The sequence below is a fragment of the Aegilops tauschii genome, chromosome 5, assembly GCF_002575655.3.
Source record: "Aegilops tauschii subsp. strangulata cultivar AL8/78 chromosome 5, Aet v6.0, whole genome shotgun sequence".
Taxonomy (NCBI): Eukaryota; Viridiplantae; Streptophyta; class Magnoliopsida; order Poales; family Poaceae; genus Aegilops; species Aegilops tauschii.
Window position 1 is genome coordinate 571,828,771 of NC_053039.3, and position 23,173 is coordinate 571,851,943.

Genomic DNA, 23,173 nt, shown 5'->3' on the forward strand with positions numbered 1-23,173 from the left:
TCAGCCGCGCCCGACGGATCCGCCTCGTCAGAACAATGTCCTGCCACAGCACGTCCCAACACCACCGGGTCATTACTCTAACCCGTTGGATAACATTGTTGCCGCCGCTTCGCGATTGGCAGCTCTCCCGATCGAAGGCGAGTCCCCAGTAGCGGTCGAGACACGACGGGCTAGAGAGCTCCTTCAGACAGCCTTGACTCAACAACAGGCTTATTCCTACAGCCGCGAGAGGATTCATTCCACTCCCCGCCCAAGCCGGAGTTACAGCAGGCAGATGGATGAACCGGCCGTGTCGAGCAGTGCGCGAAATCGTAATCCGCCTCATGGGCATAACCTGGCGGGTGGCGGTGGTGATGCTTAGGATGTCGTGGATCGTGCTAGGGCACGTCGAGAGGCCGAGTTAGCAGCGCAGCATGAAGCCCGCCAACTTACTCCGGTTCGTCCAACAACTTCGGTGGAACCAGGCGTTACCTCCAGTTCTTTGGGGGTGCCATGTCTCGTCCCAGCGCTGTGCAATGTACGGCTGCCCAAGGATTTCAAGGGCCCACGTAAGGTGCCGAATTACACTGCCGATTTATCCCCCGAGTCATGGGTTGAAAGCTATGAGATGGCAATGGAGATGCTGGATGTGGACGATGCGGCATGTGCTAAATACTTCACCATGATGTTGGAGGGAACAGCTCGCACATGGTTGAAAAACCTGCCAGCTAACTCCATTGGGTCATGGGCCGAGTTAAGGGCCCGGTTTATCCAGAATTTCAAGGATACATGCAAGCAGCCCATGTCAATTGTGGACTTAGCTGCCTGTGTCCAGGAGGAAGGAGAGTCAACAACCCATTGGGTGCGCCGGGTTTCAAAAATATTGCATTCATCTGACCGCATCAACGCTGATACAACAGTTTTAATGTTGGAAGGCAACTGCCGGTTTGCACCCCTGAAGTTGAAGTTGGGACGGCTCAAACGTCGCTGCAATGACATGGGGACACTTATGGCAGCTCTGGTGAAGTATGCCGACTCTGATAGTACCAAGGACCCCGAGTCTGACGATGATAAGACAGGGAAGGGAAAGAAGAGCGGTAGCACCAAAGGGCAGCAGCATAACCCGACGGGACAGCATTAAGCGTAAAGCGGATAACAGTCTAGATTTTGTGGCTAATACCAACACGCAGAATAATGGCCAGTGTCGTAAGGGTAAGCCGCCCCCGCGTGGTGGAGGATAAGGTCCCAATCCTGAGCGCCTGTCTCACCTGTTAAACCAGCCTTGCCCGAAGCACAGGTCGCGGGATAAGCCGGCCACGCACCTCTGGAAGGATTGTTATATTATGCGGGAGTTCAAAAATTCAGATTTTTTCGGTATGATCATGGACCAGGCAGCGGTTCAAGCCCCGGATCTCATGGGCCGGGTTACGGCGGAGGCAGTTCCGGTTCAAGATTTCACGGTAATCAGAGCGGACATGGCAATCAAGGCAATCAGGGCAACCAAGGTGGTTATAATCATGAGGGGAGTCAGCAACAACAGCGGCAGTCGGGTTACCAGAGCAACCCGAAGCAGTTGAATAGTGGGCAGTACCATGTCTTCACCACAAGCCTGTGCAAGCGCGATCAGAAGCTTCATAAAAGGGCAGTGAACTCCTTTGAACCGGCGGTGCCCCGTTACTTGCGCTGGTCTGAACAGCCCATTGTGTGGAGTCGAGAGGATCATCCACCTCGGGTTGATAATCCAGGTCATCTAGAATTGGTGGTGGCACCTCAGGTTGGAGGATATAAGTTCACCAACGTACTCATGGATGGAGGGAGTAGTATCAATATCCTTTATTATGAAACCTTCCGTCGCATGGGGTTAACAGATAAAAATCTTAAACCGTCAAACACCGTTTTTCATGGTGTGGTGCCTGGTAAATCGGCGTATCCGGTTGGTAAGATAGCTCTGGAGGTTGCTTTTGGAGATGAGCATGACTCGAGATCGGAAACGCTGACTTTCGAAGTGGTGAAGATCAAGAGCCCATATCATGCCCTGTTTGGACGGCCGGCTTATGCCAAGTTCATGGCAAGGCCCTATTATGTTTATCTGCAGCTCAAGATGCCGGGCCATAAGGGGGCCATCACAGTGCAAGGGAGCTGCAAGATCGCTTTAGAATGTGAAGAAGGTGATGCGGCATATGCTGAGTCGGTTTGTGCAACAGAGGAGTTGAAGTTCTACAAAGACAATGTTGATCCGGCGGATATGACCTCTTTGAAGAAACCAACTACAGAGCATGATCCGGCCTTGAAGTTTAAATCGGCTGATGAGACTAAGCTAGTTGATTTTGTTCCTGGCGATTCATCCCAGCAGTTTAGCATCAGCGCTAACTTGGATCCAAAATAGGAAAGCGCGCTCATCGAGTTCATCCGTGAGAACCGGTACATCTTTGCATGGAAACCCTCCGACATGCCAGGTGTACCGAGGGAACTCGCTGAGCACAGTCTTAATGTTGATCCCAAGTTTAAACCGGTCAAGCAGTTTCTCCACCGCTTCAATGAAGAAAGGCGCAAGGCTATATGGTGAGGAGGTAGCCAGGCTCTTAGCGGCTGGGTTTATCCTCGAAGTATTTCATCCTGAGTGGTTGGCTAATCCGGTGCTGGTACTTCAGAAGAACGGCACTTGGCGTATGTGTGTGGATTACACAGATTTGAACAAGGCTTGTCCAGCAGATCCTTTTGCTCTCCCTCGTATTGATCAGATCATTGATGCTACGGTGGGTTGTGAGCGTTTGAGCTTTCTGGATGCATAATCTAGTTACCATCAGATCAAAATGGCAGTTAAGGACCAGGAGAAGATAGCTTTTATAACTCCCTTTGGAGCCTTCTGCTATGTGTCTATGCCTTTTGGGCTCAAGAGTGCCCAGGCGACTTATCAGCGTTGTGTGCACAATTTCCTTCATAATCAGATCAGCCGGAATGTTCATGCTTATGTGGATGATATTGTGGTGAAATCCAGAAAGGAGGAGACATTGATAGATGACTTGAAGGAGACTTTTGATAACCTCCGGGTTTATAAGATGATGCTTAATCCGGCCAAGTGTGTCTTTGGTGTACCGGCAGGCAAACTCTTGGGCTTTCTGGTTTCTAACAGGGGCATTGAAGCTAATCCGGAGAAAATCAAGGCTATTACTTCCTTGGCTAAACCAAAGTGTATCAATGATGTTCAACGCCTGGCTGGCCAGATTGCAGCCTTAAGCCGGTTTATCAGTCGCCTTGGAAAGAAGGCCATCCCTTTATATCAGATGCTGAAGAAGACAGATGACTTCGTCTGGAGTGACGCCGCCAATGAAGCATTTGAGGACTTAAAGCGGCAGCTAGCCGAGCCACCTATCCTTGCTGCTCCTGTTGATAAAGAGCCCTTGTTGTTATATGTGGCTGCTAATGCCTGGGCTATTAGCGTGGCTATTGTGGTGGAGCGTAAGGAGGCCGAAAAGGAGTATCCGGTTCAACGGCCAGTTTATTATATCAGTGAGGTACTTATTGAGTCCAAGCAGAGGTACCCACATTGGCATAAGCTGGTGTACGGAGTTTTTATGGCGAGCCAGAAACTTAAGCAATATTTCCAGGGCCATCCTATCACTGTGGTCAGTTCTACTCCTTTGGGGGATATAATCCAGAACAGGGAAGCAACTAGCCGGGTTGCCAAGTGGGCTATTGAGCTTGGGCCTCACGGGTTAAAATATATGCCCCGGACGGCGATCAAATCTCAGGCACTTATGGACTTCATCAATGACTGGACAGAGTTACAGGCGCCAGAAGAGAAGCCGGATCATACTTATTGGACTATTCATTTCGATGGGTCCAGGCAATTGGAGGGCTCGGGGGTTGGAGTCGTATTAACTTCCCCACGAGGTGATAAGTTTTGTTATGTTCTTCGTTTAATGTTCCCTTGCACTAACAATGCAGCTGAATATGAGGCTTTACTCCATGGTCTTCGGATGGCTAAGGAGATGAATTTAAGCCAAGTTAAGTGCTTCGGTGACTCGGACCTGGTGGCTCAACAAGTGTCTGGTACTTGGGATTCCAAGGACCCACTCATGGCAGGATATCGTCGAGAGGTGGACATTGTTGCAGGTCACTTCAAAGGTTATCAGGTCGATCATGTGGACCGGCGGAAGAACGAAGCGGCGGATGCTTTAAGTCATTTGGGTTCCCAACGTAAACCGGTTCCACCCAACGTCTTTCTGGAAGTACTACATAATCCGTCGGTCAAGCTCCCTACAGAGGAGGATTTGGCTGTTCCTGATCCGGAGGCTCCGTTGGTGGCGGCTCTTCATGTCATCCCAGATTGGACGGTCCCATATTTGGCGTATATGAACCGGGGTGAGTTACCGGAGGATGAAACCTTGGCCAGGCAGATAATCCGGCGGTCCAAGTCCATGACTATTGTCAATGGAGAGTTACATCATTGCAGTGTGACAGGGGCATTTCAGCGTTTCGTGTCTCCTGAAGAAGGCCGTGAGATTTTGTGTGAGATCCACGAAGGAGATTGTGGCCACCACGCCGGTTCAAAGTCTATGGTAGCCAAGGCTTTTCGTCACGGTTTTATTGGCTGACGGCTCATGCCGATGCTAAGGACTTGGTCAAAAGGTGTGATGGCTGTCAAAAATTTTCACGCCGAGCTCATGTTCCGGCTCAAGAACTAAGGATGATTCCAATCACTTGGCCGTTTGCGACTTGGGGGCTGGATATGGTTGGACCCTTTAAGAGATCCAAGGATAAGAAGACCCACCTGTTGGTGGCAGTTGACAAGTTCACTAAGTGGGTGGAAGCAGAGCCAGTCAGTAAGTGTGATGAGCCACGGCGGTTCAATTCATCAAGAAGGTGATTTTCCGGTTTGGTTTTCCACACAGCATCATAACTGATAATAGCACTAATCTGTCTAAGGGTGCTATGAAAGAATTTTGCCAACGTGAGCACATCCGGCTTGACGTATCATCAGTGGCTCACCCCCAATCTAATGGTCAAGCGGAGAGAGCCAATCAAGAGATTTTGAGAGGCATCAAACCCCGGCTCATGGTTCCTTTGCAAAAGACGCAGGGTTGTTGGGTGGAGGAGTTACCTTCTGTGTTATGGAGCATCAATACCACGCCCAACAGATCTACCGGTTACACGCCTTTTTTCATGGTTTACGGAGCAGAGGCGGTCCTCCCTAGTGACATCCGTGATGATTCGCCTCGTGTAGCGGCTTATGTCGAAGCTGACAATGAGAAGGCACGACAGGAAGCACTTGACCTGTTAGATGAGGAGCGTGACATTGCAGCAGCTCATTCGGCGATTTACCAGCAAGATCTGCGTCGCTATCACAGCCGCCGGGTTAGAACCAGAACTTTTCAAGAAGGCGATCTGGTGCTCCGACTCATCCAGGATCAGACTGATATGCACAAGTTATCCCCGCCTTGAGAAGGGCCCTTTGTGGTCAGCAAGAATTTGCATAACGGGTCATACTACCTTATAGATGTTCGAGAGCACAAAGACTCACGTAAATCGGAGGAGGAGACCCACCGGCCATGGAATATCTCTCATGTTCGGCCTTACTATACTTGAGCCACAGGCTCTGCTTATGTACATAGTTATGACAATGTATATATTATGATCAATATAATAAACCGGAGCCTCAGCTAAAGCGGGGTATCTATTGCTTTTCTTACATCATGTATGGTTACATGGGGGCTTCTGTTTATAAAGCGGCGTCCGGTTTACCCCTTGATTCAGCTTATAAAGCCATATATAAAAATCACTTGGGGGCTTGGTTGTATTCGAACCATAGCTACGCCTCTTGATCGGCGCAAGGCCACAAGGAAAATCACTTGGGGGCTTGGTCGTATTCGAACCATAGCTACACCTCTTGATCGGCTCAAGGCCAAAAGAAAATTACTTAGGGGCCAAAGAGAGTGTTGCAAAAGCACAACTCAAACATAGGCACCCACTAAGCACAGCTCAAAATATTGCTTGGGGATTCTTTGCTTCGCAATGAACAAAGAATCTACACTTGTAATAGGCTATCAAGCCATGGCTTGGAAGCCAGGTGTATTCACCTAAAACCCCGGGTTATCCTGCCTTTTTAAGTAAGCCACTCAGTCCAGGTAAACCTGGTATGACCCGCCGAACTTTTGACAAGTCAATCTCATAGACCCTGAACTTGTCAAAGTTAAAACGACAATTGGTTAAAGATTGAGGTCCATCTTAAAAGGCTTTGTAAAATGGTTTAACTCAGTGGCCTGGCAGCCCATGAAAAGCCTCGATTTGGGGCCTGGCAGCCCGTGAAAAGCCTCGCATGTTCCTTTTATGCTTTTATTTGCCAAGTTCTTTTTCCTTGGATGAGATTTATAATATTTTCTGATAAACCGGTGTTTGTTGACCCGGCTTGGCTTTCAACTACAAGTTGTCAGTACAGGATCAGTTATAATCCGGCGCTTATTAACCTGGTCTGGTTTCGACTATAAGTCGCCAGTGTTATATATGGATAATCCGGTGTTTATCACAACCCGGTACGGTTTTATCATAAACCGGCACAATATGGAAGGAGTTATCAGTACTCATGATTAGGGTTATCGCCCTTACTACAAAAGTTGGTCAACCAACAATGTGATTCCATGTCACAGGTATCATTTATTTTCATATTTGATTATCTTTTTACAGCCTTGGTTATAAACCCTGGCTAGGTATTTGGGCATCATGACCCGTCCGATGGTAAACCGCCAGGACACTTTCAACTTCTTATATGCAGGAGTAGCTACGGATTATGAACATCATATATCTTAAGCATGGCGAATTAACGATGTCAAGCAAAATAAATATGCGTGATGGCATAGCAGACCAAGTGTTTGAACTAGCCTATTACAAGGCGCTTTCATGCCCAAAAGGATAATTGTTTTTCGGCAAGTGTTGCGGTACGCAGAAGGCTAAACCGGCCTCCGAATCATGACTCGTCACCAGGCTGACCTCACGGCTGCGGCTCATCTTGCGCCGGTTCATCCTCCTCATCTCTACCCAGTGGCTGGAAATCAATGGTTGCCCAATCGATCCCATTTAGGGCTTGGAATACAGTTTCGTCGCTTATAAGGGTGGACGGTTCAATGTCAGGGGCATAGGTGTGCTTACGGATTGGCGGGATGAGATTTTGAGCTTCAGGAGTTGGTGCAGCAACCCGTTTGTTGTTGATGTCATAACTCGCCTGATAGTATGAAAGGTCAGCTTCTTCAGCCAATTGGCAGGCCAGTGGACGCATCTCCCTGGTTATGACTCGGAGAGCATCATTGTCAAACTCTGATCCGTCCTCCCTTAAGCTCGGAAAGCCCTTACCCACATCCACCGGATCAAGATCAGGCACCCATGCTTTAGCCCGGGTTACCGCAGTCAGAGCACCTGCCCTTGCAGCCGATCTTTTCAATTCTTCAACCCGGGCAGGCAGCATTGACAACCTTTCTAAAGTTTCTTTGATCAAGGTTGGGGGCGGCTTGTTATGAGAAGCAGTGCATATGACCCGTTGCGCGCCGGTATATAACTGCTCTATAAGGGTATAGGCAGCCTTCAGCTTCTTCTATATGTCAGAGCCCAGATGACTAATGCGAGTTCCTGCATCATTGTGAACATAAGTAAACCGGCACTATATGGGATGATATGTTGAAAAATTTAAAGCAAGGATATTTACCAAACACAGCAACAGTCATGGCATGTATTTGCCGCTTCACGCCAGTCAGCTCGTCTACCACCGGTTTAAGAGCTGCTTCTGCATCCTCGGCTCTTTTTTGCAATGCGGATTTTTCTGTGTCCCAATCCGCCCGCTCCTTGTTGAAACCCTACTTCAGCTTTTCCATGGCGGCTAAGGCACTGGTCAGCTCATCTTTGGCTTTGGAGGTTTCTTCTTGCTGGGACTTGATGTTTTCTTGCAGATCAGCGGTTTGAGCTTCCTTTTGCTCAGCTCAGCCTATAAGAGACAGACATATCATGAGTCTCCTGTACATATTTGAAGTACCAAGCACATAACAAGTTATGCACCTGATACTTGGGGGCTAATGCCTATTTGCTTGTTATCAAAAATTTCTACAAGTCCCAAGCGCAATACAAGTATTACTCTTGGCACTTGGGGGCTAATGTATGTTTGTTCAAGGTTACATTATGGGTATTCTTCTAAAGTCCCGGTTTACCTTGAAAAGATAAACCGGCCCTTGGGGGTACACCGGCAAAAGTTACAATATTACAATTCCAAAGTACCGGTTCATCTTAAAAAAGATAACCCGGCCCTTGGAGGCTAAGCATGCAAGTTGAGATGTTAGAAAGTCCCGGTTTAGATGGTTATCATAAACTGGCACTTGGGGGCTACCGGAGTTGATATTTGGAATTGGACATAAGAGAGAAGTGGTTATGCAGTTACCTCATATCGCTCCTTCATCAGATTCACTAAACCGGCTTCGAAGTTGCGGCTTGTGTACAGACGATTTAAAAAACCAGAATGGATGTCTTGGGCGTTGAGGTGGGCATAGCTTGATAAATCTGTGTTCCATTTGCCTTTGCCCATAGCAGAAAGCTCGTCCTTGGCACTATGCTTCAATAAAGCAACAGGATTGCCAGGAGCGGTGTGGCCGAAGCCAGTAATCATAATGTCATCTTCTTTGTCATCAGCAGCCTTCACTGGAGTTGACGGTTTGTCAACAGCCTTAGCTGGACTTGTCGGTTTATCATCAGTTCGGGTCGGGCTTGTTGGAGTATCAGCATGGCCTGTGGCGTCAACTTCTACTTGTTCAGCTAAAAAGTCATGGTCTTGAGGTGGCGGATCATCAAGCATAGCGTCAGCATTTGTCTCTACCTGATCTGGAGTCTTTTCCGGTTCAATAGTGACATTGTCATCAGACGGTTTATTTAACCGGGCCTTCTTGCTGGGTCTAGGCTTGGCGCTGCAAACAAACATGAAGATCAATAAATCGGACAGATATAATATAGTAAGGATAAATCAAAACATAACTCACCCAGGAACTGTCTTGAGGGGTGGAAGTTGTGTGGCCGTTGACTCGCCAGAGGATGAGTGAGGTGTGCCCTGATAATTTGAATCAGACGGATTAAGAGGCTGTCGGAAACAACCCGCCTTGGGGCAAGAAGTATCAGGAATATAAGAGACCTTTGATCGGCGTTTCCGGACTGGAGTGTTCGGTAAGCCGGCGGAGGTAACTACCAGGCCGCTGTGCCGGGTTGTGCGGCGAGCTTCGTGTTGCTGCGTCTTCAAAAGAAAGTTTGGGTCCAAGTGAGCAAGGGGGTGAGAAAATTTTACTTTCCGGTTTGCTCGACGGATTTTCTATGTTGGCAGAGGATCTGAACCGGAGGAAAGAATAATTACCTCTACATCATCAGCTTGGCTGCCTTCAGCGTCATCTTGATAATAGTCATTGTCAATGAGGTGTATGAAAAAAGAACCAGGGAGTCAAGTTCTACCTCTGAGTCCGGATTATCCAGATCAGCGTCAGCATTTGGTTCATAAGACTCAGTGGTCCTCTTCTTAGCAGGTTTTTTAATAACCTTGGTCTTGGGGCGAGGTGTCTTGGCCGGTTTATCCTGTGGTTTCTTTTTCAAGAACGGATCATCACCCTGTCAAAGATGGATAAAATTTTGAGAGAGTATTTAAAAGGGTCAAGTTAAAACAAAAAGTTATATGATTCTTACAGCTGGCGGTTTATTGGAAGTGCAGAAAGGACTTAACCTAGTCTTGCTACAGACAGCCTCCGGTTCATTTAGTATTTTCTTAACAGACTCAGTGACTTCAGCCTTTGTCAGCTCAATATCAATATGTCGTTGGGGATCCTTTAAACTCCCTGTGTATTCACACATTAAACTGGGGTGCCGGCTTAAGGGCAGAATGCTCCAGGATATCCAGCAGCGAACAAAGTCAACACCTATTAAACCGTTCGCCATAAAGGCTCTGAGCTTTGACAGTTGCGGTGCATAGTTGGACCTTTCCTTTGCAGTCAGTCTCTGAGGAAAGGGATGTGTGTTGCTAAGCCGGTGAGGACGGTAACCCGGCAGAGGATTTTCATCAGTTGGAGACGTATCTTTGCAATAAAACCAAGTCTGATTCCAGTCCTTGGGGTGACTATAAAACTTGGCGTGAGGGAAGCTGACATATTTCCTCTTTTGAATAGCCATTCCACCAAGTTCAGTGTTGGGACCGTCTGTAAACTCGGTACAACGGTTTAAATAGAAGAAATCTCTAAACAGTTAAACTGTGGGCTCCTCTTGAAGATAAGCCTCACAAAATACTTGGAAATTGCAAACATTGGACACGGAGTTTGGGCCAATGTCCTGAGGATGGAGTTGAAAACTAGCAAGTACATCTCAGAAAAATTTTGATCCGGGAGGGCTAAACCCTCGACCCAGGTGATCAACAAATACGACTACTTCTCCATCTTTTGGCTCAGGAGGATTTTCTGGACCGGGGACCCTCCAGTGGATGACTTCTTTCTTTGCTAAAGCGCCAGTTGCGGCACATCCCTCTAGTTGCGCTTCCATAACCCGGGAAGGGACCCAGTTACAAGCATAAAATTGTTTGGCCATTTCAATGAAAAGCTGGAAAAAGATCAATGCCGGTTTAAGATTTATGACGGACAGGCATAAAGCGACGCAAGATCAGAGGCATGTACACTTTGTTAAATCGGAGTCTGACATATTAAACCGGAGTCTGGCATTGGAGGAGTTACAAAGATAACGAATTGGCGGTTTAAGAGGGGACTAATGGTACCTACCGGATTATCATTTTCTAAAAAGTTAAACCGCCCATATCGATGCGGAAGGTACAAATCTGAGATGACTAAGTGATGAAAAACAGGTTTCACAGATTGATATGATAATTTCAGATCTGCGGTGCGACAGAAAATTAGAATATATTCAGACCTAAATTTCAGGTGCTTAAACAGTTCATCAAGTTTAGATGAGTTTGTCTATATGAAGGGGATGCTCTAATGAGGAAAAAAGGAGCTATAACTATGACGACATAGGAAAATATCATATCTAACTTGCCATTTATGCTACTGAGAAGAACAGGGAAGAACAGCTCTAGAACTTCGGTGAACTCCGATGAACACAAACCCTAATGACAAGATCTAGGGTGAAAGGAGAGAAGACTTACCAGTATCACAGGAACAGCGGAGAGGCGCCGCGGCTTTCTGGTTCGATCAGGGTGATGCAGCGGCCGTTGTTGGGGCAGAAGCGAAGGTCGACGGCGGCGGCAGAGCTGGAACGTTCGGTCGGCGCGAGGAAGAGGACGATGTGAAGGGGCACGAAGGGGAAAAGTGAAAATGACCCTTGGCCTTATTTATAAGGTGAATGGATGAGTGACAGGCGCGAGAATCGAGGATCCCAAAGATTGGATATGTGACAGAGCGGTCGCCTCGATTGTCGGAGGCTCATTAATGAAGGTCAGATATATACCATCTTTAAATAAAGATGACGTCATGGCGGTTTACAAGATTTACGTGAAGGTGCTGAAGGAGGAATTTTCCTAAGTGTTGAAGATTGACATGAACCAGTTCAAATCAATCTGGGGCCTAATGTTGGGGATATTACTGATGGGTATAAACCGGCCAGGAGAGGTCGCGTTATCCCCATAATGAGTTATTATATTTGAAGCCCATGAAGACAAGGATTGTGGCGCTTTACGAAGGCCCAGGGCCCAAAGGCGGATTAAGGCCTGTAGACATAAACCGACATTGATATGTAAACTTGTGTTGTAAGATAGGAAGAGTAGAGACCGGGCCGGACACGTTTATGAGCCGGCCTCGGGATTCTGTAAACCGACGGGCGTCAACCCATGTATATAAGGGGACGACCCGGCGGCGGTTTAGGGACAACAAACAACAACTCGAGAGCCAGGCATAGCGAATTCACTCCCTGGTCATCGAAACCCTAGCAATTCCACAACAACTGGATTAGGCCTTTACCTTCACCGCAAGGGGCCGAACCAATATAAACTCTCTGCGTCCTTTGTCCGCTTTAACCCCTTTAAGCTAACCTGTCGCGATGGCTCTACGACTAAGTCCTTTCACTAGGACATCTACCGTGACAAAACCACGACACCCTCCGATCCAAATTAATTGACGCATACTTAGTACAACTTTAGTACAAAGTTGTACTAAGTGTGCATCAATTAATATGGATCAGAGGGAGTATATTTTTTGTGTCCCACTGTGATGGTGATGGGGGAATGTTGATTCTCACATGTTCAAAATAGAGAGGTGAAATGTCCATATCCAGATTTGAAAACTGAAATTTGTGTCCTGGGAATAGAGTTGGGTTTGGAACACACGGTGTGGAGGGTGCACGGGGTCGGATGGGATTACTTGAGTTCATTAGATCAGACGGTACAAAATTTGAGTGTTTTCTAATAAAAAAAAGTTACTCCGGTTCTCTTTAGACACTGTAAAATTATCGAGACGATTATTTGGACATCTCACCATCTGCACTTGAATTTTAAGGAATCTGATTCCAGATTCGTAGGAAGCGGAGTGTGAGTGAGCACGTGATATATGTTGCCAGTCATATGTACTAGCTTAATAGGTGTGTTAACCAATACAAGTTTACACAATCTCAAGTTCAATTTCACTGGTTCTTTGCCCCAGTGATTAATCTGATATCTTAAAATATTTCCAACAGTTGAGAGTGAATACGGAACTGCGGATAGTAGACCAATGTTATTGTTTCACTCATCCTAGTGTTAAGTATCAGAATTGCAGGTCTGTTGTGACAAAAGGAAGATAAAACAAGAGACAAACCTTTAGGACGTCTCTATAGTGGACAAGGACAATGTGCTGGTAAGCCCTGCAAATATGAATTGCTGTCATTATATGCGAATTGAATTTTACATGTTGATTAACGATTCTTATTTACCCGCCGGGGGGGTGGGGGGGGGGGGGGGGGGGGGGGGGGGATCAGCAAATGTTAACCAACATTCCCACAGTATGCCTATTTTGGTGACTCCTAATAATATTATAGGATTGCCTTCAGGAATAAATTCTCTTACACCATTTTGCATCATCAGAAAAAGTGGACGAATACTACAAATTTTAACATGCCTACAAGGCATTGGTGAATGGTGGTTTCTAGTTGTTGGGAACATCTCAGATGTATGCTGAAACTTCAAAGCAATAACCATAGACAAAATAACTTGTGAATAGGAACAAATGCAACAGGCTTTACCCTAGCGCAAGAGAAGATAACTCCATGTGGCGATGGAATGTTTATAAGTTCCCCTCCGGGTTCCCATTAAAAGATCCCCCATGCGGAGCATGCGGACAAAGTTGCTATGCATGCGGTTATGTTCTAAGAAGAAGCACTCATAATTTTAAAACACCCGAGCACAACAAAAGCTTATGCGAAGCCTTTAAGAATTGAAAGCATAGAGTACAGCACATAACATATTCTTCCTACAATTAAACAGATTTCTTACGGTTCAAGCGTCCAATATATCCGCCTCTGGAATGTAGGTTTTTTTTCTACGTGACCAGAGTAGCAATTCAGTGCACGTACATTATCAACCTGAAATTTCCAGTGTCAAAAGAGGAAAGCATATTAACTATCCAGCTCACCTGATTCAGCCATAACAACAATGATCCCAACTGTTTATTGGCTTTCCCAGATGTTCGCGGCCAAACATATATGATTAACACTTCGACTCTTATTAATAGACAAGATAAACATTGAACAGAACCTCAAGGTACTCATGGGCTTCATAATCGCTCTTCCCATCCATCCTTTTCTGCCACTGATACCCGTCACTCCGGTAGAAGCGATGTACCTTACGGTCGAAAAGAAACCAAGAACCACCTGTAATTTCAGAACCAATTAGCTAGGTGAATTAATCACACCCAACAGGGCTAGAGAAGGTACGTGGTAGCTTGAATAGGATATCTCGCAAGCAAAAAAAGGGCTGATTTTATTACTTGGTGGCTTCTGGGTCTTGTATTGGATTGGGAACCGCTCATAGTTCTGCAATATCTCGAGAACCTCCCTAGGTTTGAACCACACTGTCTTCACTCCATGTTGCAGATTTTGTATATCAAAATCTGAATCTGAAGAACAAGATGTAACAAACATCTTACCAACCAGATAAGAGATAAATGACATCATTAGTACTCCCTCTGGTCTTTATTACTTGTCGCTCAAACGGATGCATCTAGCGCTAAAATACGTCTACATACAACCGTTCGAGCGACGAGTAATATGGATCGGAGGGAGTACCATTTATCTGAATTCAGTCTTGTTTGATTTTCTTTTATGGTGGCACATCTTACCAACCAGATACAACAAGATGTAGCACGATTCATTTGACTACTTGCATGTGAACTGCAATCATTTTTATTTCGATGGGGGATTCTCTTGATATGTGAGATAGACTAAATTGTCCTTCCAATTAGAGAGGTGGTTTGTGTAATCTCCACCATTGATTTGCATCAAAAAAATAGTAACCCCTTTTAGGGGGTGCATACTGAAGCACAGCTACCTACTGTGATCTTAAAGCAGACCAGGAAGATGGAGAAGAAAGAAATAAGAAGGCGTTAATTACCTAGAGAGCTGGAGGCATGTGGCGGTGGTGCTGATGGATCCATTTTCTTTCTTCTCCCAGACGCTGAAAGCTGCAGTTGGCGGAACAAGATGTGGATGCAAGCAAGGGAGATGCAGTTAGTTGGGCATGAAGAGGAGGATGTTCGGTAAATAGAAGGGTTGTTCTACGGTCTTCGGTTCAAACAAAAAAAATGTTCGGTGACATTAAAGACTCCGAACATGCATCTGCAAACATCGATTACTCCTCTGTCTCGTCGTCGTCGCCCATTTAATTTGTGGCCTCAGGCACACCAGCTACGTCTGCAAACCTGCCAGGCCCTAACCAAGGTCCACTCTATTTAGCTCAGTGCTGTATTTACACGCAAGAGAGCAGCCACAGGCAACACCTTCACGGTTGCAAAACGGAAGCATCTCTACCGCCAACAACAACGACACGAACAAAACAGGAAACGATTGGACTCATTTTGCATCATCTCTTAGCCCGCTCTTTCCTCCTGCAATGCAATGACGATGCAAGCAAAAGGCCAAATGGTTACAGGCTTACAGCTCCCAGCCGTGTAAACTTCACATGAACAGAGCAAGTAAAAATTTGCAAGGGCTCGGTACAAACTGATACCAATCAAAACAGAACAAGCGCGTCTCCCAGCAAATCATTCAGAAACTGGGTCTACGCTCTGATGAGCAGATACATCCAGGTTCAGCAAGAGTTGATGCCAAAGAATACAAATAATGTTCAGAAAAATACAGCAAATAGCATTCGTCATTCCCTGTGGTTACAGTATTTCGAGACCGGTTCGCACACGAGTTCCCAAAGCAAACAGGCGATGCCCACCTGAGCAGAGAGAATAGTTTTACCCATACAGTGAAAGTGAATTCAGATCCATAGAGAAAGTCTACTACGCACACAACCTAAACAAGGCCACATTCAATTCAAAATGGTTCACTTCAGGCTTTCAGCACCGCCTTGTGGATCATCGTCTCCTTGTGTATTTGGTGGCAGCTCTTCTCCACCAGGTCCAGCAGCTTCTCCAGGTTCGACGCCCACGAGTTAAGCACCCCGTTGCTGTCCTGGGCTGTCCGGAAGGACACGATCCCCATCGGTCTGTCGATCTTCGCAATCAGGGCCTTTGAGTTCACCATGTCCGAGATATGCTTCTCTGCCTCCTGTACAAGGACAATTTGGAACAAAAGTTATTAGATACTGCATACACCATATATACCTATATCAACAGAGGGATTAATGAAACCAAGGTACTGCAGTGCTGCTAGCTGAAAGTAGGAAATACAGACCTGCAAGCTCAAGCAAAGAAGATCCGCCAGCCTCTTCAGGGTAATCCTCGAATAGTACTTTGAAACAACCAAGATATTCTGGACAGACCATGAACCAAAGATCAATTGACAAGCACAAAGGTAGAACAGAAAATAAACATATAGTGAAAGCCAAGAAAAGCAATACATGTTCAATGATCCTCAGCTTCAAATCCTCCGCAGCTTTTGTGCCTAAAGCTCCTCCAAGGAGATTCTTCTCGTTCTCGTATTCATCCTTGAAGAATTCCCACAACTTTGTCCACTGGATCACCTCCATGGTAACAACTTGCTTCAGTAGTAATCTGTTTCCACACAAACATAAGTGAGCATTAGGTGAGGCCTGTCAGGTGTCAATCAGAAATTCTAAACTTCAAAGGCATGCAATGGTACCTGAAATTTGGGATCTCAGAAAGGTTTTTATCCTCTAGTGTAGCATTGAGAAGGCTTGACTGCATTGGATCATGAGGTGCCAGCACCAAGAACCAACAGATCTTCCTAAGAATCTATAGAATCAGGCAGTCAGATAGAGTTAGGTATGCACAAGGCACACATGCAATCACAGAGAGGTGAGTGAGAGATTACCGGTGTCCACTTTGCTGGATCCTCTTTTATTGATGGAATTTCATAGATCGACTTGTAGCAACGGCAGATTTCCAGGTAATCATTGTTATGTGAGTAATAGCTGAAAAGAGACAATGAGAAATCACGATTGACAACCAAATATGTAAAATACTCAACAGATTGAGAAATTCAACTATCAATCAAGCAGTTCAAACTGGGAACCTATTTTCACCTATCAAGCAGTTCAAATAGGGAACTAAAGCACAATAATAGCTTGACTTCACAACTTTAGCCCCTAAATCAGATATTGTTGCAATCTACAGGTAGGCATTCAAGCAGTATCCATGACATGACCATGCAAATAGAACATATACATGTAGGATACCTAACAGGAAAAGGCAGAATTTTGAACAAGCTTTCTAATGATAAACAGATCACAGGTTGCAGTAATGACAAACAAGTGTCAGTTGACAATAACATTAACATTATGTTCCGTAATTACTGTTATTATCTGTCAAGTAAACTAAACATTATGATATTTACTTTGTCTAATAAAAAAGTTGCAATAACTTGATACATATTACAAGAAAAGATATTTGAACTTATCATGGTTTAGTAACACTAAGAACTGCATACCGAATCATCAGTTCATAGTAGATGCGCTTCAGTTCTAAGAGTGAAGGTACATCTGCAGGGGCTTCCTGAACCATATTATCACCTTCCTTTGGTTTCCTTTTGTCCTTTGATGTATCAGCATCAAAGACCCTAGGGCTAATCTTCCTGGATAAAATTTGTGCGCGCACATAATCTTGACGATCCAGGCACAGCCGAACCTGCAGCCACGATATAGAAAGGTTTCTCATGAATGCAATCTTCTCTGTGACCCTTCAAAGTTCTATTATTGCCAATTGCCAACATACCTGCTCCAGAATGAATGCAAGTTTCTCTGTCTTCGCCATCGAGCCAAATGTTTCAACCTGAGGGCCAAATTCTTAGTTGTTAGTTAAGAAAAAAAGTTAAAGGTTGCCGGAAAAAAGCACCAGCAAAATAAGCACATCATAATTATAGTGGATGAACAGTTTATCAAGAATTCTAATGCGCTTGCAAACTTACAGCAACTTCCTGCATGATTTCAGCAGCTTCATCAATCTTTCCCTGCTCCTCTTTGATTTTTGCAAGTCTTTTGATCAATCTAGCTCTCTCTATCTCCACATATATCTACAATGCATGCTCAAGGATGAGTTTCTGAGAGCCAAGAAGTATTACAGACGTAAACAATAAAAAGTAGCGATTCTTCTCACTTTTCCAGCAGCGACGCTGCTCAATGTTTTGATAAGCTCAATACGTGTCTCCACGTCTGGTGTCACGTCAATGTACTCCATCGCTTTCTGAACCACAGCAGTAATAGCCTGCATATAATAAAGAACAAGAAGGTGAGATATGTGCATAACTCAAAACCAAAAGCAAATGGCAACACCAATTGCAGACATAGCCAAGAGTGCTTAACTGCTAATGGCATATTGTCCAATCCGTCAATAAATAAGATGAAAGCTGAACATTAAGCAGAAGATACATACATGGTCTAACAAAAGAAGGTCCTACTGTTTTGGAGAGAGAGAGAGAGAGAGCTGTAGTAAAACAGTTATTTAGTGAATCAGACCATGCAATCACTTCACCATTCTGATTTAGTGCTTTGTGATAAAGTATTGGTAAGAAGTAATTTTGTGCAAGTACCAGAACAAGGCAGTGAAATGATATAATTACTGAACCCGCTGTCGTGGTTAGAGTGTATGCAAGTGACTTCAAACAAAAAAAAAATTGCACACATGGGCATAAAAACAGCTATAAGGACAAACAGATCCTCCAAGTAAACACTAACATCAATGTTGTTCAACAATGTCTGCACATACAGTATAAATATAGTAACTATAAACACGGAGTAGAAGAAAAATAATAATTAGGCAGCATGACTAATCTTGCTCCCTTGACTGTTGATCTATTTCATACATGTGCTATAAATAAACAAAGAAAATAGAATAGTTGGCACTGAAACAGCCCACTAGAAACAAAAGAAATCAGTTAGTAACTCTTGAGTCCCATTAAGACATTAAGTTTTACAACAGTAGTGAACACTGCAAGGGAGTGATGTTACTAGGCAATATGGCATGTCTTCCTCAGATGCGGCAAAAAAACATCCAATTACATGAAGGCATCAAACTAAACAGAACATATTTGAGACCTACTTTCTTCAGACATAGCCAATAACATATTTCCACTACACAAATTCCAGCTTCTCCCTACAAAGACAATCTAGCCTGAACAGCCAATTCTTATGACATGAGAATAAATCTAACAAGTTAATCTAGCCAACTCTCTGAGCAGCTTCTCTGAAGATGTTTCCACCACATAAATCTAGAGTTAAGTATCTAAAAAAATCGAAGCCGCGGGCTCAAGTTCGCCACAATCGAACACGAAGCATAGAAGGGAGGAGGCGTGGCGAGCGAGCCGTACCTGCTTGAGCTGGCCCCTCCGCTTGGAGAGGACGACGATCTGGTCATTGAGCGTCTTCCAGGCGGCGTCCTTGAAGCAGAGCTCGACGATGTCGACGGCGGCCTTCCGGGTGCCGGCCACATCTCCGGCGAGGCGGCACTGCTTCTCCGTGTTCAGGAGCGACTCGATCGCCGCGTCGAGGCCGCTGCTGCCCTCCTGCAGCACCACAAATCACCGTCGTCACAAGGGCAGCAACAAGCAGATCAGATCGGAAACCCTAGGCCGATGGGGATGGAACCCCGGGAAGCTCGGCGGCCGGGTTGGGGTGGGGGAGGGCGAAGGCGGGCGGGAGGAAGAGGGGGAGCTCACCATGGTCGAGATCTCGCGAGGAGGCGGCACCGGCGGCGGGGGTGGGCGGAGGAGGAGAGGGGACGGCGGCCGATTTGGGTTTGCTTGGGGGAGAGGTCTCGCTGGGTGGGGATGGAGCGAGGGGAGAGGAGTATAGTGGTGGTGCTGAGCCGGGTCGGGCTCGGGCTCGGGCCGGGCGTCTTGGATGGCGACGTGAGGTCTGGACGGCCCAGATCCGGTGTCTGGTCGGTCTCTCGACTTCGTCTACGTGCCCCCACGCAGGCTCGGCCGGAGCCTCCTGTTTAGCGAGGTGTCCGGCAGGAGGTTTTATTAGAGCTTCTATAACGCGTCTGGAGCATGTGGCAGATGTTGTTTCTGCTGAAACCACTGCATTTTATATGAAGGTCTGATTATTTCCAAAGTGTTAAATAGGAACCGCAGTCATCATGGCAAAGGACACATCCATTGCAAAGGCATAATTTTGAATCATTGCTTTGTCGAAGGATTGCGTCGAAGAAGAGGCAAGAGCACTAAAGGATAAAACACGAAAGGCATTGGTTAAAAACAACTCGAAACCACCATCACTGCCACCACCTCTGAAGTAGAGAAAAGCGGGGAAAACAACAAAGAGATTGGTCAAAACCAACTCGAAACCACATCCATCATTGTCATCGTTGAAGTAGAGCAAAGAGGACTATAATCAACAGGATCAAGAACCATTAGTCGGGCAAGACCGCCATAGTTGTGGAGCGAGATGTTGAGTTTTCCTATTAGCACTAGTAGAAAAATGATCAAATGTCAAGCACATTAGTGCCGGTTTGCTTTTGAGCCGGCACTAATGTGTGCATTAGTGTCGGTTCCAACGGCTAGCCGGCCGCTTTCATTAGCACCGGTTCGTGGCCGACCTTTAGCATCGGCTCGTGCCACGGACCGGTACTAAAGTGAGTGGTGGCAGGATGTTGTCAGTCCGGGGCCCCTCCAGCACCTTTAGTACCTGTTCGTGGCATGAACCGGTGCTAAAGGTTGTCCTTCATAAACCCTTCGTCCACCCGAGCTCGCTCTGTTCTTCCCCTTTCCCCTCTCCTCTTTGTTCTTCCTCTCTTCCTCTCGAGCTCATCACACATTTTGCCCAAAATTTGTCAAGATTTGAAGATCCCCATCCATTCAAATGATCACAAAGGTTAGCAACTTTGTCCTATCATCTCTCATTGCTAGATTAGCTCTTGCAATGCTTTGTATAGTGATTAATTTATGAGTTTAGTAATTTGGGAGGAAATATATGTGCTAGTATTTGATTTATATGCAATTTGAGGTCAAAAATAACACTTAGTTTGCATATGTAGGTGTGGTTTACTTAGTGCCTTCTAAATCTCCGTCATAACCACAGTCGATTGCCCGCACCGTTGCGTCGCCTGCACCACCTTGTGGTGAACCTCTTGTTCATGAATGTTTTACATTACCAAATTGATATTTGTGTGATTTAGATATATAGTTACTCGTATAATTATCTTACCCGTACGTTGTTTGTTTAACATAGTGCCATGGTTTTGATATCCGTCCCCGTCGGCCCTCGTCCTTGTTATGATTCGGATGTGGTATATTCTCTTTTAAAACTAGTTGCATTTCATGTTTATGACAAATTATGCCCATCAAGTTGACATAGATATTTTTGTCTAGGAGGTTTGTGAACCGGAAATTCCAACCGACCCTATTGTCGAGAGGTTAAAATTAGTTGAAAGAGAAAACGAGTATTTGAAAGAAAAATTGAAAAGAATTGAGGGGGATAAGATGGAATTGGAGTTGCATGTTGCCGATGTCGTCGATGATCACAAGATCAAGATGGAGAAAATGCGCTTGAAGATTAGAAAGATTAGAAAATATGCCTTTGATAGTGAGGCTTGGTATCATTATGCTGTTGGATCAATTGTTACCTTAGTTGCGATCTTGATCGCATTTGTTGTTGCATTTAAATGCTTTAGTTAGAGAGTTATTTGTTTGTTGCATTTAAGTCTTGTATGAACTTTATGTATGAACTTGTATTAATTTGGTCTTTTCGGTGTTGTGTAATGAAGATGAGCCGACAATGGATGTACGATGACCGATGCTCTCCCGAGTTCATTAATGGCGTGCAAACTTTTCTGCTTGCGGCAGAGGCAAACAAGTGGGCGGATGGTTTTATGCCTTGTCCATGTTTAGTCTGTAAGAATGATCACAATTACTCTACGTCAAGAACCATTCACGTCCACCTGTTTAAGTCCGGTTTCATGCCCCACTATAATGTTTGGACCAAGCACGGAGAAAGAGGGGTTATGATGGAAAACAATGAAGAAGAAGAGGAAGACTACAGCTATCCTGGCCATGGGTTCCGTGAATACGATGATACAACAATAGGGGAAGAAGTTGAGCCGGCAATGCAGGAAGAAGCTGAAGAAGAGGCATCAGATGAGCCCGCTGATGATCTAGGTTGGGCCATTGCCGATGCAAAGAGAAACTGCACAAGTGATTTGAAGAAGAACAAGTTGCAGCGCATGTTAGAGGATCACAAGAAATTGTTGTACCCGAATTGCGAAGCTGACAAGAAAAAGTTGGGCACCACACTGGAATTGCTGCAATGGAAGGCAAAGAATGGTGTATCTGACAAGGGATTTGGAAAGTTGCTGGTAATGATAAAGAATATGCTTCCAAAGGACAACGAATTGCCCGAGAGTACGTACGAAGCAAAGAAGGTTGCCTGCCCTCTAGGGTTAGAGGTGCAGAAGATACATGCATGCCCTAATGATTGCATCCTCTACCGCGGTGAGTACGAGGATTTGAACGCTTGCCCGGTATGCGGTGCATTGCGCTATAAGATCAGGCGCGATGAACCTGGTGATGTCGAGGGCGAGCGCCCCAGGAAGAAGATTCCTGCCAAGGTGATGTGGTATGCTCCTATATACCACGGTTGAAACGTTTGTTCCAAAACAAAGAGCATGCCAAGGCGATGCGATGGCACAGAGAAGATCGTAGAAAGACGGAAAGTTGAGAGTACCCGCTGACGGGTCGCAGTGGAGAAAAATCGAGAGAAAGTACGGGAAGGAGTTTGCAGATGACGCAAGGAACGTATGGTTTGGTCTAAGCGCAGATGGCATTAATCCTTTTGGGGAGCAGAGCAGCAACCATAGCACCTGGCCTGTGACTCTATGTTTGTATAACCTTCCTCCTTGGTTGTGCATGAAGCGGAAGTTCATTATGATGCCAGTGCTCATCCAAGGCCCTAAGCAACCCGGCAACAACATTGATGTGTACCTAAGGCCATTAGTTGAAAAACTCTTACAGTTGTGGAATGGAACAGGTGTACGTGTGTGGGATGAGCACATGGGGGAAGAATTTGACCTAAAGGCCTTGCTATTCGTGACCATCAATGATTGGCCTGCTCTCAGTAACCTTTCAGGACAGACAAACAAGGGATACCGCGCATGCACGCACTGTTTGAATGATACCGACAGTATATATTTGGACAATTGTAGGAAGAATGTGTACCTGGGACATCGTCGATTTCTTCCGAGAAGGCATCCCGTAAGAAAGAAAGGCAAGCATTTCAAAGGTGAGGCGGATCACCGGACGAAGCCTCGCCACCGTACTGGTGCTGATGTACATGATATGGTCAAGGATTTGAAGGTAGTCTTTGGAAAGGGTCCTGGCGGACAACCTGTTCCGAATGACGCTGATGGACGCGCACCCATGTGGAAGAAGAAATCTATATTTTGGGACCTGCCCTATTGGAAAGACCTAGAGGTCCGCTCTGCAATCGACATGATGCACGTGACGAAGAATCTTTGTGTGACCCTGCTTGGCTTCTTGGGCATGTATGGGAAGACAAAAGATACACCTGAGGCATGGGAGGACCAGCAACGTATGC

At 45.7% G+C, this 23,173-nt stretch overlaps 2 protein-coding genes and 1 long non-coding RNA gene across 3 annotated transcripts; all 3 read right to left on the bottom strand.

The window, feature by feature from the left end:
* Positions 1 to 8,415: 8,415 nt before the first annotated feature.
* Positions 8,416 to 9,240, bottom strand: LOC141022755 (uncharacterized). Its single transcript, XR_012183803.1, has 3 exons — positions 9,140 to 9,240; positions 8,991 to 9,058; positions 8,416 to 8,918 (listed from the first exon to the last, which is right to left on the bottom strand). It is a non-coding gene; the product is annotated as an uncharacterized lncRNA (long non-coding RNA).
* A 1,911-nt stretch (positions 9,241 to 11,151) lies between these two features.
* LOC109782862 (calmodulin-binding transcription activator 4-like) lies at positions 11,152 to 15,054 on the bottom strand. Its single transcript, XM_045229385.2, has 5 exons — positions 14,570 to 15,054; positions 13,947 to 14,075; positions 13,715 to 13,830; positions 13,454 to 13,542; positions 11,152 to 12,825 (listed from the first exon to the last, which is right to left on the bottom strand). Exons 1-5 carry the CDS (start codon positions 14,610 to 14,612, stop codon positions 12,729 to 12,731), a joined length of 474 nt encoding a protein of 157 aa, XP_045085320.1. The 5' UTR covers positions 14,613 to 15,054; the 3' UTR covers positions 11,152 to 12,728.
* A 221-nt stretch (positions 15,055 to 15,275) lies between these two features.
* Positions 15,276 to 19,570, bottom strand: LOC109782874 (26S proteasome non-ATPase regulatory subunit 12 homolog A). Its single transcript, XM_020341503.4, has 11 exons — positions 19,297 to 19,570; positions 18,949 to 19,143; positions 17,739 to 17,846; positions 17,551 to 17,655; positions 17,358 to 17,414; positions 17,074 to 17,270; positions 16,459 to 16,558; positions 16,267 to 16,379; positions 16,025 to 16,178; positions 15,859 to 15,936; positions 15,276 to 15,732 (listed from the first exon to the last, which is right to left on the bottom strand). Exons 1-11 carry the CDS (start codon positions 19,297 to 19,299, stop codon positions 15,514 to 15,516), a joined length of 1,329 nt encoding a protein of 442 aa, XP_020197092.1. The 5' UTR covers positions 19,300 to 19,570; the 3' UTR covers positions 15,276 to 15,513.
* Positions 19,571 to 23,173: the final 3,603 nt, after the last annotated feature.

Excerpts from the sequence above, each read along its gene's own strand:
- LOC109782862 (XM_045229385.2), bottom strand. The coding sequence starts at position 14,612 with ATGGATCCATCAGCACCACCGCCACATGCCTCCAGCTCTCTAG. Across the intron at positions 13,831-13,946 it reads CAAGACCCAGAAGCCACCAA|GTGGTTCTTGGTTTCTTTTC; the intron begins GTAATAAAATCA and ends CTGAAATTACAG. Across the intron at positions 13,543-13,714 it reads AAGCCCATGAGTACCTTGAG|GTTGATAATGTACGTGCACT; the intron begins GTTCTGTTCAAT and ends TGGAAATTTCAG.
- LOC109782874 (XM_020341503.4), bottom strand. Across the intron at positions 17,847-18,948 it reads GGAGGGGCCAGCTCAAGCAG|GCTATTACTGCTGTGGTTCA; the intron begins GTACGGCTCGCT and ends TATTATATGCAG. Across the intron at positions 15,733-15,858 it reads TTCTTTGCTTGAGCTTGCAG|GAGGCAGAGAAGCATATCTC; the intron begins GTCTGTATTTCC and ends GTCCTTGTACAG.